We start from the raw sequence: 17,777 nt of genomic DNA, 5'->3' as shown, positions 1-17,777 counted from the left end.
GAAGAATCGAGCCCTGAATTTAAAGCCCCATGGTCAGAAACATCCTGTATATAAACAACTGTAAAAGCAGCGTGCGGCAAACCCATTTTTTTTTCAATGTATGTAAATTGAAAGTACCTTTCATAACTAAAATGAAATAACATAATCTTAAAATATTTAGATCAGTACGGTTTCACTCACTATTGTTTTTAATGGCTTTGCCGTACTGATCTAAATATTTTGTAATATGTCTCACGATAGTTTAATTTCGATAATCTTAAAATGTTGCAACATATAAATCATATATCTCTGATTGCACTTTCCTCTTAACCATTACACCACTGTAGGTACCAATTTATTTACCCAAAATCTAATTTTGGCGCCATTTTAACAAATCACCTTTCCTTTCGGAAATTTCTAGAAAATTCTAGACCAAATCCAAGGCGATTCTGGAACTCGTAAAACCAGCTGTAAACTCGTTCAGTTTAGGATCGACCAGTAACACAGTAAACATATTAAAAGCAATAGCATAGCATAGAGCAATAGCATTATATGAGAGACCAAAGCGGCTAGGCTTCAGTTGTGTGGACACTTAGAGAGAATGGGAGAGGCCGTGAAGAAAGCGTACTTGGGACAACCAAATGGGAGACGCCCGGTTGGACGCCCTAGGTACCGCTGGAACGACGGTTGCCCATGACCTGCTCGACCTCGGCCATGGCGACTAGCGAGAGCTATCGCAAGACCGAGAGGCATGGCGTGATCTGATGTCGGAGGCCAGGACTCACTTGGGATCGTTGCGTCACCGTAGTAAGTAAGCATAAAGAAATAAGCAAGCTTGGAGTCCTCAATCCATACACAGATAAAAACCCATTTATAATTGAGTACATTTTAAGTGAGCTTTGCGAAAACTTAATTGTAAGTATTAAGATTTAAACTTCACTTTTCAGCGAGTTTTAAACCTATTAATAATACGATTTACCATACCTGCCATACAACTTATTATTTAATAAGTCAGGAAAATGATATATGGAGTGAGCAGTTTTAGCTTACTTATTACTCAACGACTTTATTCTATATTCTGTGCGTGCTTAGAATATTTCTCATAGTTCAAGAGCCACTCGTAGAACGTTTTATACCGTGCGTTTTAGCGTTTCACATGGCATCGGAACCAACTTATTTACATTATACATTTTACTTTACTCGTATGCATCATATCCCGTCAAAATATTTTCTGCTGGGGTAAACAAATGTCGGAGAATGCCGTAAAATGCCGGATTATTTACTCGAAACGCTGATTTTTGGTTATCTTTTCATTCGCATATCGAATATAATAATAATTATTTAGATATATATTTTTGTATGAATATACAACAGTGCGTCCGTCATTGACACTTTTAGGCTTGTGGAATGATCCAATTATAAAATGTGGTCCAAACTGCGTATTATTTTATTTTAAGTAATATATTTTATTATGAAGTTCGGGTTTTGCTGTCCGAGTAGATTCCACTGTGCCAATACGGCTCAACGCTACTGCCCGCTGAATTTACTGCCCTGTGGTTTGCTTTTAAATTTCGAATTGTTGATGTCTTGAGAATAAAGCAAACTTGCCTCCGCTCTCGGAGGAGCCATTGACTCTTCGAATGAATGATATCACTACATTTTCTTAGAAGGAATGGCTGGAATACGTTTACGCGACTGCGATGCAATACAGAAAAGAAGTCCATGCTTGTTGAAGCTGATGAATTTTCTGCAAAGTTAAACCGAATTTATTTAAAAACTGATTACAAAAACGAAACATGACCCATGTTTACGAAAACCGAAAGTTTTTTTAGATTTACCTTTAGAGGTGTCTTAGGACTCTTTTCAATTATTATGATGGTGTCATATATAGATTTTCTTAACAGGCGTACCTACGAGCCACCCAATGACTAGCAGACACCGTAGCCAATGAAATACAAACGTGTCACATATTAGTATACCTGCATTTTAGAATATAACAATTCCCTATGAAAACAACAATAAAACGGCTAATCAGCGAAATAATAACGCGCTAGTCAATCAATGCTAACACTTACTTGATTTTTTGCGTGCAATTAATGTTAAAATCAAAACTACTAAACTTGACACGTATTCCGTCTCTCTACGAGGCATCATCAGGAGTTGCTGGATACCACACAGGAGAACATGATCAGGATTACAGTGATATTTTTTAATTTATATGGAATTCTGCAAAGTAACGCCTGATTGCATTAAATAATACACTGATACTGATACCTAGGTCATTAATCGAATTTAAACTATCGTGAGACATATTAACTTAACTAACTTAGCGGTTTCACTCACGTATACTTACGAAACATGTCGCGCGAGTGACTAAAAATACGTGAGTGAAACCTAGGTCATTCTTTCCGAATGTTATATAATAATATACACGGTGGCTAAAAAATAAGTGCATTCCCGTTGCCAGGGAGGTTTTGGGATTATACTGAGCACCTTTTACTATGTGATCAACCACGAAATCGCGAAAAAAATTTGGCTGTTTCATACATTTTGCCACCCTGTAGCCTGTATAAACATATTATGGAAACTGGGTTAAAGTTTCCTTAAAATCGCATCAGATTAGCAGTAATAATTGTAACAGCCATTATTGGGATTAAAGCGAAGGTTAAAGTTTTGCGGCGTTTACGGATAATTTGTTGTAAGTGGATTATATTTCGATCAGCAAATTGTACAATAATCTGTGCGTTATTGTGCTTAGATATCTTTTGTGATTTTCCCTTATCAAAAATGCCCAACGCGCCTAAAGAAGTTTCCACTTCAAAAATCAAAACCCCCCTACGTATTATGCCAAAAAAAATCAATTTTATGCCAAAAATGGCTTACATCATTTTGGAAAAGATCTGATACTCTTCAAACTGCTGGATCGATTTTGATTAAACATGGCTAAGAACCATCGCAAGAAAACTCGCTTTCACGTAATAAAAAACGCATCGAAATCGGTCCCATCGATTGAGATCTAGGATGCCACAGACAGACAGACATTGGCGTCAAACATATAACACCCCTTTTTTGCATCGGGGGGTAAAAACAAACCCCCTTATAAAAATACGGGCCTGATTTAGTTAAATTATGTTTTATCCCTTTCTTACAAATACATAAGTCAAAATGACAGATAAAGACAAACGATTTATAGCTAATTCAGACCAGTAACGCGTTTATGAATAACGCCAAAACGTATTAAAAATAAAATAATCCCTGTCACAAAAATGTGATTAAAAATTCAAATAATCCCTTTGAAACAAAACGTTATAAAGGGTCCACAAATCAGAGCAACACGGCCGGTTACCGGACTTTTTCCAGTCTGTCCGGAAATATGCAAATTCATATAATTAAATCACTTGGACGTATTTTCCCGGAAACGTCCGTTTTATTTCAGGAAGATAAAATTGTTCGGTTTTACGAGTTAGTTTTGCTTTGCTTGTTTACGGTTCAATTTGTACTGGTTAATGGTTAATTGCAATTAACGTTCGGCCAACACTGGCGCCTGGCCTATGACCACCTCATGTGTTCATCATCAGATCAGCTCGATGGTGCTATAATATTCCATTGTTACCCAACTTAAATACACGGTGGCTAAAAAATAAGTGAATTCCCGTTGCCAGGGAGGTTTTGAGATTATACTAAGTAAATTTTATTACGGGACCAAACCCGAAATCGCGAATAAAAATTTGGCTGATTCATACATTTTGGCTGGTCCATTTTCTATGGTAGGGTAAAAAAAAAATCGCGATTTCGTGGTTGGTCCCATAGTAAAAGTTCCTCAGTATAATCCCAAAACCCTGGCAACGGGAATGCACTTATTTTTTAGCCACCCGGTATGTAGGTACCTACATAATAATGTGTGAAGATTGTGAAGTTTCAGCTCCATCAAATAATTGGAAGTGGGTCTAATTTATCCTGCAAGATTTGACCCCGAAATACATAAGTAGATACGTAAAATAAGGACACTTACTTTCTTGAAATTAGATTTTTCTTCTTTCGAATAAATAACTCGACTTTGGAGTTTTCTCATTTCTCTTCGATACAGTTCCTTAGATAACGTCAACGGCTCGGGAACAAATATATTTTTAATTTTTAACAAGCAGAAACGTCTGCGATGGATGCTATTAAGCTTAGAATAAATTTAAAAGTGGAAAAATTACTGCCTTGGGTGAGACTTGAACTCACGGCCTCTGGATCGATACTCCAGCGCTCTGCCAACTGAGCCACCAAGACCTAATCCATAGTCAGCAAATCTTCCCACTATATGGGTCTAGGGGACCCTAGCGACATCTACCGTAAGAGCGTTACACTTCTTAAACGGCCACCGGAGTTGAAGTCATATTGGTTTTATAATAGTTATTTGTGCAACAAAAGAGGAAAGTTGGTTTTTCTTGCGAGTGTTTATTTTGAGTCCCGAGAAAGCGAAAGATTCTATAATTGAATCACGAGCGAAGCGAGTGATTCTAAGGTAGAATCTTGAGCGTAGCGAGGGACTCAAAAACACGAGATGTAAAATAACTTTGCTCTCGTGTTGCACACATAATTTTTCACCTCAGTAGTGAGAACATATTAAAGGTTAAAATGTATTTCGAATTACAAAGAATAAACAGAAAATAAAAGTATTATAATATGTACGATACGATACGATACGATACGATACGGGACGGGACCGGACCGGACCGGATCGGACCGGACGGGACCGGACCGGACCGGACCGTACCGTACCGTACCATAAAAAAAATGTAATAAAAGTATGAAGTTCATGGCCTTCACTAAATTAAAAAGCTACATTGTTTCACTCCCTGGAGTGAGGAAAGTCGCACTTTCCTCACTCCAGGGAGTGACGAAAGTAGGCTTGTTCGAGCTGCTGAGGTGAAAAATATATATTTTTGTACATCACAAAAATAAATGCGTTAATTAGTAGAAAACACCCCTATAATAGACGTGGCACCAATATTTAATAAGACGTAAACCACAAATCCTGTAAATTAAAAACCGGCCAAGTGCGAGTCGGACTCGCCCACCGAGGGTTCCGTACTTTTTAGTATTTCTTCTTATAGCGGCAACAGAAATACATCATCTGTGAAAATTTCAACTGTCTAGCTATCACGGTTCATGAGATACAGCCTGGTGACAGACAGACGGACAGCGGAGTCTTAGTAAATAGGGTCCCGGTAGGTTTAATACAAACTTCCGTTTTTAAACACTGGCAATTTTTTTCCATAAACTATGTTGTTTAGAGCTAATTTGTTATTTTAAAACGAATTGTAGACGTCGAAATCATAAACCACGAGTTACTACGAATACATTCAACTTTTAGAGCTCTTTCCCAGTTACGTCCAGTTTTTTGCGGGTACGGTTTTCTGCAGGATTCCGTTTTAGTTGTATACATGCTAACATAGTAACATTCACGCGAGCATATTCTGTTTGCGGGATACTGCACGCATACTACAGAAAATTAGATCCTGCAGAAAACCGTACTCGCTAAAAACTGGACGTACCTATACCTAAGTGGGAAAGAGCTCTAACGCGGAAAGTGGTAGGAATTTTACAGATAAATATAAAAAATACTCTAAATTTTTTCTTAGATGTCTTATGATTGGTGCCGTAACTCTACTAGGTAGGACCTTTAGCTCAAGATTGCTTGCTAAATTTCCGTTACGACGGTATTAAAAGGAAACCTTAAACTTTTATCGACATGCCTAAGTGTCAAGTGGGCATATCCCGAGTCGTAAAACCGCCGTAAAGACGCATTTTCCATCTCTGGGACTCGTGGTTATTCATTCATTCATTCTTTCATTCATTATCAATATTATAAATGCGAAAGTAAGTCTGTCTGTCAGTTACCTCTTCACGCTAAAATCGCTGAACCGGTTAAGATCCGGTATGGTGACAGTTTGAGGCCCGGGGAAGGGATAGTTTGTATCAAGCTACTTAGATATAAACTCTCTATCTAGCTTAGATATAAAACACTAGTGTATATGATATATGTGGTATTAATTAAGTATAACAATATATTTAATATTGGCATTCCAACACACTTAAAGCCTGTTTTCGTTCATGATTCTACTTCTTCCTCGCGTTATGCCGGCATTTTACCACGGCTCCTGGGAGCCTGGGGTCCGCTTGACAACTAATCCTAAGAATCGACGTAGGCACTAGTTTTTACGAAAGCGACTGCCATCTGACCTTTAAACCCAGAGGGGGAACTAGGCCTTGTTAGGATCAGTCCGGTTTCCTCACGATGTTTTCCTTCACCAAAAAGCGACTGGTAAATATCAAATGATATTTCGTACATAAGTTCCGAAAAACTCATTGGTACGAGCCGGGGTTTGAACCCGCGACCTCCGGATTGAAAGTCGCACGCTCTTACCGCTAGGCCACCAGCGCTTTTCGTTCATGATTCTACAATTACTTTTTTGTATAAATGCATATAATTTTCTAACGAATATAATTTTTGTTTCAAAAAGATCCAGTAACTAATCAAATCAAATTAAAAAGTAATTGAATTAAGTCTATTCCGAAACTGATTCTTTTTGAATAGATCCAGATAGTTTTTATTAAGTAATAAAATCATGAGCTGCTTTTAGTTCCAATAAGAGATCAAAGATTAAATCTTTTGACGTGTAATTAGAACTATGACGGCCTGCCAATTATTTCTCAATAAAATCCATAAAATAATTCAAAAATCCTACAAAGAGCATCAAATATTACTTAATCTTCATTCCATCACTCAATCAGCAAATTAATATTCAATTTTGAATCTTATTTCACTATAAATACGTCACATTTTTAATGCTAAAACTACTTTAATGTATCGAAATCAGATACCTAACCTAGATTCGCGTAATAAAATTTGCTATAATCCTTACTGCGGCCGCTACTAACGCTACTTAATGACAGTCAAAATTAAAATCACCATCCAACCGATATAACTACAAACAATTTAAACGAAATCCAACTCTATACCAAGCGTTTTCTGTCTATATTTACAATTTCACGAATTCAGGGATGTAAACGTGAATATAACCTTTCAATATTATAATTAAGTTGTTAGCTGCAGTTGGAAATAACACCTTAATTTAAGGTATTTGGGTATAAATTTAATCACACGCATTGTACCTGATATGAGCTTGCTAAGGTTATAATTCGCTATGCTATTCGGTAGTCTGGTATCAAATGACAGTCACATGTATTTGCTAATGAGGTTCTGTGATATGTGAAGCTATTTTATTTGCCCCGTCATTCGTAATTTGAGCTCTTTTCACAGGGGTTAAGGTACAAATTACGTTATGCGGCAGTGTAATTCATTACAGGATGATTTAGGCTAGGTTAGGGCTGGATTATTAAGCAATTCCATTTAAAATTCGCAATTAAGAACGTTTTAGGGCTGGCACTTATATGTTCATGAAATACATTAATAATCAAAGAACTTTGAAGTTATTAAGCTTTCGAGTTAATTGCGTAATTATTTTAGAATCGAAATTGAATAGGAATAATTTGGTTTCTGCGTAAACTGGTTTGTGGTGTTCTGTAAAAGCTTTAAATTGTCTTTATGTATTGCTTATTAACGATAAGTGCTGTGAGTTATTAATAGGCATATATATTTACTATTATGTAAGTAGGTACATAAACTTGCTGAAAAGTTTTGATGTTTGTAAAGGAAAACGTGTAACTTATTTAGAGAGAAAAAGTTATTTTTACCCAGAAGTATTTACTTTCAGAAGTACTTTTCCATTCAAAATAGGCTTATTTTAGTCTGTGTTGTGACGATCCTAACAATCCATAAAAAGCTTTAAAACTAAAACAGAAATCAGGGCCTTTTCCCTTTTTATAAAAATAACGTCTGATAGTGAAAATTGTTTAGGTATATTAGGTATCTATTTTTTTTAAATACCTAAACGGTAGCTTCTAAACGACTTTCTAAAAACACCCAAATTCCTTGGTTCCATATACACAGGTCACTAAGCCTTTTCCTTTTTCACATTGTAACGTACCTTTTTATATTCCTCGAGAAATCCATTACTCCCTCCCCTTGCGAAACACCTCGTAAATTGTTTTCTACCCTTCATAATAACTAGCTGGACATCTTCCATAAATATATTTTTTATTATTACACCTTTTCCCCTCATGACTGGCGTTTTTCAAGGGAAACTAAAAATACTAGTAGATTGTAGATATAGTTTTTATATCTATTTCAAAGAGGATATTGAAATCAAGGAGCTTATTTGGCTTTTCAAGAGCGTTGTTGCGAACGCAACCTTTTATTTGTATAATGCAGTAGCTAAACGCAGCCGTCGGGCTCGGTTAGTATGCGGAGGCTTTTTTAAAGCACCAATAGGAGCGCTCCACATAACTTGTATCGCGGCCAATTAGAGGCACCTAAATTTAAACTACCTTTTTGCTATTCAAATTACGCTTAATGACTCTCGCATCAGCCTCCATACTATAACCACCACTTCTACACCCTTTAACCGTTTTCGTCAACTGTACCTTGTAAAGTAAGTAGCACCTATTCAAGATTATAAGTTTACTTCAAACCGAAGTCTTTTTATTTGTCGTCGAGAGCTCCACGGCGGCTACAAGCGTGAAGAAAGTACCTCTACTAAATTATCTTCAAATAGGTATGCCGGTGGAAATCGAGTAGTATCGTTGTCCCGCTGCTTATCATTTCACACATTTAAAACGTTTTATAGCAATGAAAAATCCTGGAAAAACATAGTTCGTGTCTCACCGGAGAGTGAGTTTTTTCACTTTTTTTATTAGAATAAGGCAAGCATTTGACCGCAATCTCACTTGATGGTAAGTGCCGATGCAGTCTTGCATGCGTACCTAAAAGATGTCTATTTACTTTTCCTTTTACATTAGCAGATTATTCGAGGCATCTTCAGTATTATAGCAATCTAAGATCATCATAATTAATCTGAGTCCCACCGCTGAGTACTGGCATCCTCATAAGGTTTGGAAGAGGGTTTGGACTTAGCCCCCACACTAGCCCAATACGAATTAGGGTGTTCAACTTCACGCACACTTTTGTATTTCTTCAGAGATGCATTTAGAATGCGTAATGTTTTCGTCGAACAGCAGTGAAAATTCCGCAGTTTGCTGTGTTTCTATATTTACGCATGTTAAGGGGCCCACTGATTATCAGTCCGCCGGACGATATCAGCCTCTCAATTAGGACAGAAAGTTGACAGTTCCGAACAACTGACAGGCTGATATCGTCCGGCGGACTGATAATCAGTGGGCCCCTTTAGACGCATTATTAAAAACATAAACCAATTTTCACCTTGCTGTTGGAGTTCAACTGTACTTTTATTTAGTTTTAGGACTATTTTTTAGGGTTCCGTACCCAAAGGGTAAAAACGGGACCCTATTACTAAGACTCCGCTGTCCGTCTGTCCGTCTATCCGGCTGTCTGTCTGTCAGCAGGCTGTATCTATATCTATGTGATAGCTAGGCAGTTGAAATTTTCACAGATGATGTATTTCTGTTGCCGCTATAACAGCAAATACTAAAAAGTACGGAACCCTCGGTGCGCGAGTCCGACTCGCACTTGGCCGGTTTTTTATAAAATATTTATGCTCATAGTTGTACATACATTCATATAAAGGCTATGTAAAATACAAGTACATAAAATATAATATTAACTGCGAGTTGTTTTCGAGTGATTTAAAATACATTTTCGATGCAATCTTTAATATCGGTGCAAACTGCACTCTCGCGTGCACCGGAGGTATTTCGATCAGTTAATTTCCTGTATATTTAAATGATTTATAGTTATTATAGGTAAGCTGGACCTAGCTGTTCCCGTTTTACATAATATACTGAATTTTGTAGCCAGAATTCAGTTGCAGAATGATTTAATTAAGTACTAATGTTTGACACCCGGAGGAGTATTCTGATTATAATTAAAGGTCATGAAATGGATTTGTTATGGATAATGATCTGTTAGTGTTAAAAGTGTCATTTTTAGGGTTCCGTACCCAAAGGGTAAAAACGGGACTCTATTACTAAGACTCCGCTGTCCGTCTGTCCGTCTGTCTGTCTGTCTGTCTGTTTGTCTCTCTGTCTGTCTGTCTGTCTGTCTGTCACCAGGCTGTATCTTATGAACCGTGATAGCTAGACAGTTGAAATTTTCACAGATGTATTTCTGTTGCCGGTTGCCGCTATAACAACAAATACTAAAAACAGAATAATATAAATATTTAAATGGGGCTCCCATACAACAAACGTGATTTTTTTGCTGTTTTTTTTCCGTAATGGTACGGAACCCTTCGTGCGCGAGTCCGACTCGCACTTGGCCGGTTTTTTAACCATAAACGTCACTTTTGACACTGACCGGCCGATGAAGGGTCGAGTAGGGGTTTTTGAACCACGCAAATTTAATAAACTGATCAACGTTTAATAAATAAATAATGAATTTACAAACAAATATTAGTAAATTATGATGTTGATAGACGGTTTAATGCCACCGGCTGTAATTCTTTTTTTCGGACTGACTAGACTAACAATTTCAATTAACCAAATCTGTTGATTAATCATCATCATAATTCTATATTTAAAAGCTAGTATCAGTGAAGTCAGCCATTTATCTCGCTTTCTCTCGGGTTTTAAAGGCATAGAAATATGAATACTTAAATTATTTAGACCGATCAAATCCACATTTGTATTTAGCTTTTCGCTAGTCGGATAAGGGCGTCCGCTAGGTGGCGCAGGTGCACGGAGCGGGCGCACGCACGCGTGTGCCACTGCCATTGTAGGTAAAATCCGTCGCACGCGTCCGCGCCAGTTAGCAACGGTCATACTATTTTTCGTTTACCCGCTCACCCGCTCCTTGCAATCGCGCCAGCTAGCGGACGCCCAAACTAATAACCCCGTACGTCGGTAATTCTGAAAACCTCCCATAAATTCATAGTTTTTCGTAATTATACAATGTTATATTTTGTTCCATTTGGAGTTGAAACTAGGTCCATGGGGTCCCAGCGCATAAGTTGTTTGCAGAAATCGCGAAGCGTCTGGTTGACGTAACTGGTGACCGAAGAGCTGGCGGCTTCCTCGCACGACGTATCAGCATTGCGATACAGCGAGGAAATGCCGCCAGCAACCTTGGTACAATGCCTCAAGGGCCTATTTAAGATTTAAGCTAGTTATTAATTTCGTTTACGTAATACCACTGTATATATCTTGTATGTAAATAAATGGATTTACAATGTTAGTTGTAACCCGAATTCACCTTATGGTATACCTAATGAACGAATTTAAATCGATAAGATTCGTGTCACAACTGCTTATTATAGGTATATGTATACACAAATCGTGAAGGGATAATTGTATAGAAAAGGGCTAATTAACAACTATTATACTTACCTTAATGGTACTAGTGAATTCTTAAAATTAATAACCATGTCTAGAAAGTAATTTATCATGTTGTCAACATTATCCTATTTTTGTTTACTTGTTTATATTCTTCAGTCGTCTCAGGGTGACTTTGTGATATGTTTTTGTGACTTTCGTTTAATTTTATATGATTTGAAAAATAAGTCTTTCGTTAAAGAAAGCTTTATATAATAATATGTTATGCTTAGGTATATAAATAGAGACCGATTTACTTTCCTATTATTTTTAAGAACTTTTCATAGAACGCTTAAATATCGGTATAGAAAGGACGACAATCTCCTATGGCAGAACTGTTGCAAAAGTGACCTGCTTTCAGCTGTAAATCATCATTCGCTTGCCCTTGTCCCATTCACTTGGGGTCGGCGCAGCATGTCTTTTTCTTCCATACCTCTCTGTCACCCGTCATCTCATCATTCACTTGCGATAGTTTCATATCATCTTGCACACAGTCCATCCACCTTCAGCTGTAAATAATAGTTCCTAATTTCTCTGGTGGCGCTAGGTAGGCTCTGGGACCAAAGAGTATTGTAATATATAGGAGACTCTATGACATGAACCATAGAGGTAATAATAATGTAGAGATGAAATGAGGGATTGGCAACAAATAACCCAACCAAATTACGTAGGTTAATTGTTTTTGGTATGTTGTCAAGAATGTTAAAACGTGTTTTTAATTTTGTCTCATTACATATGTTCTGTCTTTCCCTCACGGTCGCACGCACATTTATGTATATAAAATACTAGGTGTATGATCTAGGTTCTTCAGTGTATGGTGGCGCCGCCTATTTCCTGTTTTTGATGGACAATTTTCACATATAGGGATTTTCCTCCTTTTACTTATCCACTCCATAGCTTAAATTTTCCTTGAATTCTCGAGTTGGACGCACTTTATAAAGTACATTATTATATTTGAAATGAAAATGCTGACAAATAACTTTTATTGTTGTTATTCAAATGTCAAACCGGGAAGTTTCCACCTGTCAGCCTGTCTTAAATTAAATCAGGGAAATTTAATTTTGTCGCAATTGTACCGTTTACGAGTCACGCCCAATGTTTAAAGTTATAATTACAAGTTGGGGGATTATCGCTAGGCGGGATTAAACGGTGTTTGATTAATGATATTTTCATGAACGGCCATTTTGAAAAATGGTGGGTGTATGTGTACTTATTTTGTATGGTATTTATAGTTCGTTCGAGTTAAAAATGCAGTATGTAATGCATTGTATGTAAAAATAATTCCTTACAAACATCGTGCCTGTATTACTTATTCTGTATTAAATATTAAATAATTTCACGGTTTAGTTTAGTCACTTGTTTTAGTCACTCGCGCGACATGTTAATGTTAGTATGTCTCACGACAGTTTAAATTCGATTACTTATTCTGTGCATATAGCTAAATATAGCTGGTATGTCAAAATAGGTACCTACTCAGAATACACTGGTACAGCGGGAGATAGTATTTATTTATATTTAGGTTATTTATCTTTAGCAATATTTTATTTAATGTTATTTTTTAAAACGGCTTTAAAAATAATAAACGTAGAAGTATGTACAAAAATAAAACAAACCCAGGTGTCGTACTTAAGTCAAATAGTATTTGTTTTAATATAAAAAAATATGCTCACATATTTTTAGTTTAAACTTCAGACTTGAATGTTGTATGTAGCCACAGCGCGCGTTTTGCGAAATTCCGTCACATACAAATTTGAATTTAAACGCGAGTCGTAAAAGGTCCAATTTTCGTTTTATCATCTCAATGGAGCGTCTATTACGATAGGTGTTTATGGAAATTGTATTAACTCTAAGGTTATAAGGCTGTAGGTGCCATAAGTGTCTTAGAGCAATATGCCGTTTTACTGTGATTAGAAAGATATTTGCAGTGTACTAAACAACGGCGTTGTAAAATTGAAATAATAATTATTTCCTGCTATTTATATTTTGTTTTATGTGTAACCATATAAATATGACTTTAACTAGCTCTCGCGTGACGGTGTCTATAGCAGTATTTACAGTCAGATAATTATTTATAGAATTGCAAGTTGATAATAAATGTCAGTAATAAAGGAACTGTTAAAATTACGTTTGACTAGTCTTATATTAACAACGTGAATGCTCCGATGAACATGCTGCGATATGGATATCACAAGTCGCATCGAGTATATATCTGAAATTTCACACTCGAATAGATCGCTCTGCCCATCCCCGTAACGATCTCGACTGAAATAAATTGTAAAACGTAGGTACCTAATCTGTGCAGACCCTCGCCTATTACGAGTTATGACGTTGCAAAAACACGTAAACGGTCTGTCAGTGCCGTCATTAATTTGACCAGATTAATTACGAAATCTTACAATATGCACCCTATCTCTGATTATGAAAGGTGCAACTGAGTCTGCAAACGCATCCATTGCTTTTCGATTATAAGCATTCATTTTTGTAAACTCATTGCGAACTGCCGATATACGCTGTGCATTTGTTTTTGATCCGTCATTGTTTTCACTCCTAAACGATGTAACAGCTAGGATTATTATAGAAGAATCCAGTGCGCGCCAAATATGAGTAGGTAATTTTGTAAAAGCATAGAGCAGTGGCAATGTATGATGTACATTTCCGACTCGTCACTTGTTTTCTCAATTTGATGAATCGTTCAGAAGTTGATTATAGAACGTTGAGTCGACAGTTTCTTTTGTCTCGGCTGATATCAGACGTGCAAATGGATTCTGAAAGTAACAATGTTCGATGTTTAATTGGATTATTTGAGGGTAGATAAGGGTGCATGATTGCGGGCGTAATCCGGTGAGACGTGATCATCGATCAAAAGAACAATAAGATCGATTGTTTTGGATATAAATAAGAAATGAAGTAAAAATCGTTGTCAGATTAGAATTGATTTAAGAGTCATTGGGTATCTAAGGTTTTTTGCCGCTTAATTTAAAAGAAAATATTAATATTGTCAAACTAAAATAAGGAGTTTTATCACAAGACAGTATAGATTAATCCTGTTTATAAACTCTGGTGCATGGTTTAAATGAAACTCATTTCGATTTTTTGTAAAAAACTGTAGAAAACTTGCTACCGTCCCACTGATACATCAAAAGCCTGCGATTATCCGTATAAAACAAAGTCTTCAAGATAAAAACCGCAACCACAAGATTATATTACCGCTCTTAGGTTACAACATCGCTGCTTCGAGAATTTTACATCGCTTTTGCAAAAATCATACCAAGAAGCCAAATAATTCTAGTCACACCCCCCTTGCCCTTTTTCCCATCTATTTGATGACGGTGCAACATTTTTTTTAAATACTTTAGTCTAACTTTAGTTTACTAGTCATCTCATCACTTAATTTCTTTTTACCTTTACACAGTTCATTCACATATTATTTAGTCTGTCTGATTGTATCAGGTGTCAACGGAAATTTTCTTTACGAAATCAGACACTGTTTGCTATTTTCGTTACAATCTTCCAAGTTCCTTCTGACATTTCCGGCAAACTTTTTAACTACAACTGGTAATGTAGCTAACAGTGGGAGGGTTATTATCAATCCTTAAGTACGTATTTTAAATAGCTCTACCAACCCTATTACACAGAATTAAAAAATGTTTGACACTACTTATAATTGATATGAAAACCTCAATGGTATCGTCAATATTTTTCCGGTTCTCGTTGTATAATTTTGTCGTTTCTTCTTTACAGAACCTCGGTACGAAACGGCGTACGCGTGTGAAGGCAAAACCTTGAAGATTGGCTGCGGGGAAGGCTCAGTCATCCATCTCATCAGAGCCAACTACGGCAGATTCTCCATCACCATTTGCAACGACCATGGGAACACCGACTGGAGCGTCAACTGCATGTCTACGAGGAGCTTACGGGTTTTACATAGCAGGTAAATGTTTATTGTTTTCTACTTAATTATCGTCACTATCATTATCTTTGTTGTTATCACCAACATCATTGTTATCATAATCCTGACCATCGTCATCATGCCCATCATCATCATGTTCGTCATCAGCATTATTAGTATGCAATGATTTTTACTTATGTACTATTTCTTAATCACTGCTACTACTGCTCTAGAAATTTAAATTTCAACACTTATTTACGTAAAACGTATTTACACACTCGAATGAACGCATTGTCATATTTAAAATCCTATATTGTTGCTTACACTTATTTGTACTTAATATTTTTGAGAAATAGCGCCAAATTCATTTCTACTATAAGTAACTATAAGTTTTCTACCAATATCTCAGTGCCTCAGTCCCACCATGTTCAAAATAGTATTAAGATCGGTCGTGTTTGCCTAGATATTTACATAGCTACTTGTTATCGCTACAAATATTATACAGCGCATGAAAGGGGAAGTGTGCGTTGAAATTTCACACCATATTGTTTTATTCTGCTATATTCACCCCACCATATTCTAATGATTGCTTACACTACATTTGTCAGTATCGGTTCAGTAGTTACGATACATCAGGGGTACAGAGAAAATTGGATGCTTTGTTTTGAAACGAAAACTGTAGGGAGGATAAAAAATGTGACGTTTTCAACCAAAAAGTACCACATTGTCGCTTGTCGATAAGGTTGATTTCGAATTAAAGCTATATGGAAATAGCGCCTTATTGACAACCGACAATAGGTACCCTTTTGGTTGAAAATGGCACAAATAGTAGATCGTAGTGTAAAATATCTGAAACGGTTTTGCTAAAACTGTAACTCTTGAATTTGATAATCTGTTAATACGAATTGGGAAAATTGTAAACGTTGGGCAATTCCAAAATCTCTACCAGGTACTAAACGCAAACCAATTAAAACGGTATTCTCTCTCTCTTCTCTTCTTCCTGCCCTTATCCCACGTATGTACGTAATTAAAACGGTATTCAAATAACCAAATTACAATGTATTGCATACTCAAAAACATAGATCAAGGTTGATCTGATTATCAGTCCTGTAATAATTATATTAACTGCGTAAAACTTACATCTCTGTGTGTGTGTGTGTGGGTCTAGAGTTTAGGTGTACAAAATTTCATTTTCTCTTTGCGTTATACCAATACGATTATATGTATTATGTAGTGAGCACACATGCGTTCCCCATAAAATCAATAGTAAGACGGACAAACTCCAATCTTCACACGTGACACACTTTCAAACCGTTTAATATCAGAAACGCCCCAATTTGTGTCTCATCAGCACTCGCCATTAGCCCAGCGTCCCGTCAACCGGAAACTGCGAAAATTGCCCAAAATGAAATCCCCGCTGCAAGTTTATTGGGTTACCAGCGAGATTGGCAATAAAGACATGCGTGGTGCCATGCAAATGACGGGCGAATTGGTGGCTAACGTAAACAAGGGCAAACGGTGCTTAAAAATTGAAATGTTTAGAAAAATCCGCGAGCGTAGGACGCTACTGACTTTTTAATGATATGACGTGACCGAGATACCGGATGCGTGATTTATTTTGCGGCAGATTTACGTACGGATTTTTTGTGGAAAGGCAACAAGGATAAACATTTTGGTAACGTCATGCGACAGTATTTGCTGACTGTAAATATGATCAACCAAATGTAACTCTTTAGTACTCGTCGTGTCGACATTGTTTCATGGTTGTCGATTTTGAGATAACGTTGCAGAAACCTCCGGTAAATTAAATAAAAAGTAATATGGTTTCTTAAGTATTTCCATCGAATGCTGACCACTTGACCAGTAAGTAAAAATATACGGGAATTCTAGAAGTAAATTTCACGTTGATATAAAAATGCTAAAATTAATAACATCAAGAACTCTAGAAGACATCGATTGATAGAGGAAACTACTACAAAGAGAATTTGATCAATGTTACGTACATTCTCAGGAAACTAGTAATTTTTCCGATTTAACCACTGATAGACTAAAACTTTTTCATTTCTCGATTTGCAACTTTGTCAGCTTTCATTTAGTATAGAATGTTTTAAGAGTTTCCCTACAAACTTAAAATGACGTTGAGTGAGAAAGGAATCCATGTATATTCCGAGTCGATTTTTTTAATGAATACTGTTGGAGGTTATACCTTCATAGAAGTTATCAGACATATAGAAGCATTCATTTTTTTTTTTTTTGAAGAATGTATACTAGATCCTCAAAGAATAATTTTAACCTATTTTTATCCCTTTACAGATGTAGTATGCACCAAAACTGCAGTATACTGGCGAGCACGAGCATGTTCGGCGACCCGTGCCCCAACACGCTCAAGTATCTGGAAGCGCATTACCAATGTGTACCCGGTAAGAACATTTTAAGGTTTTGATAGGTAGGTACTAAATTAAATATTGAAAAATAAGATTGCTATGAATATTCCTAATATACTGATGCCAGT

The 17,777-nt window shown here is 36.6% G+C and overlaps 1 protein-coding gene and 1 non-coding gene across 5 annotated transcripts in view; one reads left to right on the top strand and one right to left on the bottom strand.

The window, feature by feature from the left end:
- LOC134751384 (latrophilin Cirl) overlaps nt 1–17,777 on the top strand; it is a 442,038-nt gene that overhangs the window by 404,423 nt on the left and 19,838 nt on the right. For all 4 annotated transcript variants that reach the window (XM_063686745.1, XM_063686744.1, XM_063686743.1 and 1 more), the window contains 2 exons: nt 15,118–15,307; nt 17,579–17,685. In XM_063686745.1, the coding sequence (XP_063542815.1) occupies nt 15,118–15,307; nt 17,579–17,685 (297 nt within the window). The remainder of the gene's footprint in view (nt 1–15,117; nt 15,308–17,578; nt 17,686–17,777) is intronic.
- Trnad-auc (transfer RNA aspartic acid (anticodon AUC)) lies at nt 4,182–4,254 on the bottom strand. Its single transcript has one exon. It is a non-coding gene; the product is annotated as a tRNA-Asp (tRNA).

Source organism: Cydia strobilella, chromosome 22, assembly GCF_947568885.1.
Source record: "Cydia strobilella chromosome 22, ilCydStro3.1, whole genome shotgun sequence".
NCBI classification, from domain to species: domain Eukaryota; kingdom Metazoa; phylum Arthropoda; class Insecta; order Lepidoptera; family Tortricidae; genus Cydia; species Cydia strobilella.
This window is presented reverse-complemented; position numbering and strand designations above follow the sequence as displayed.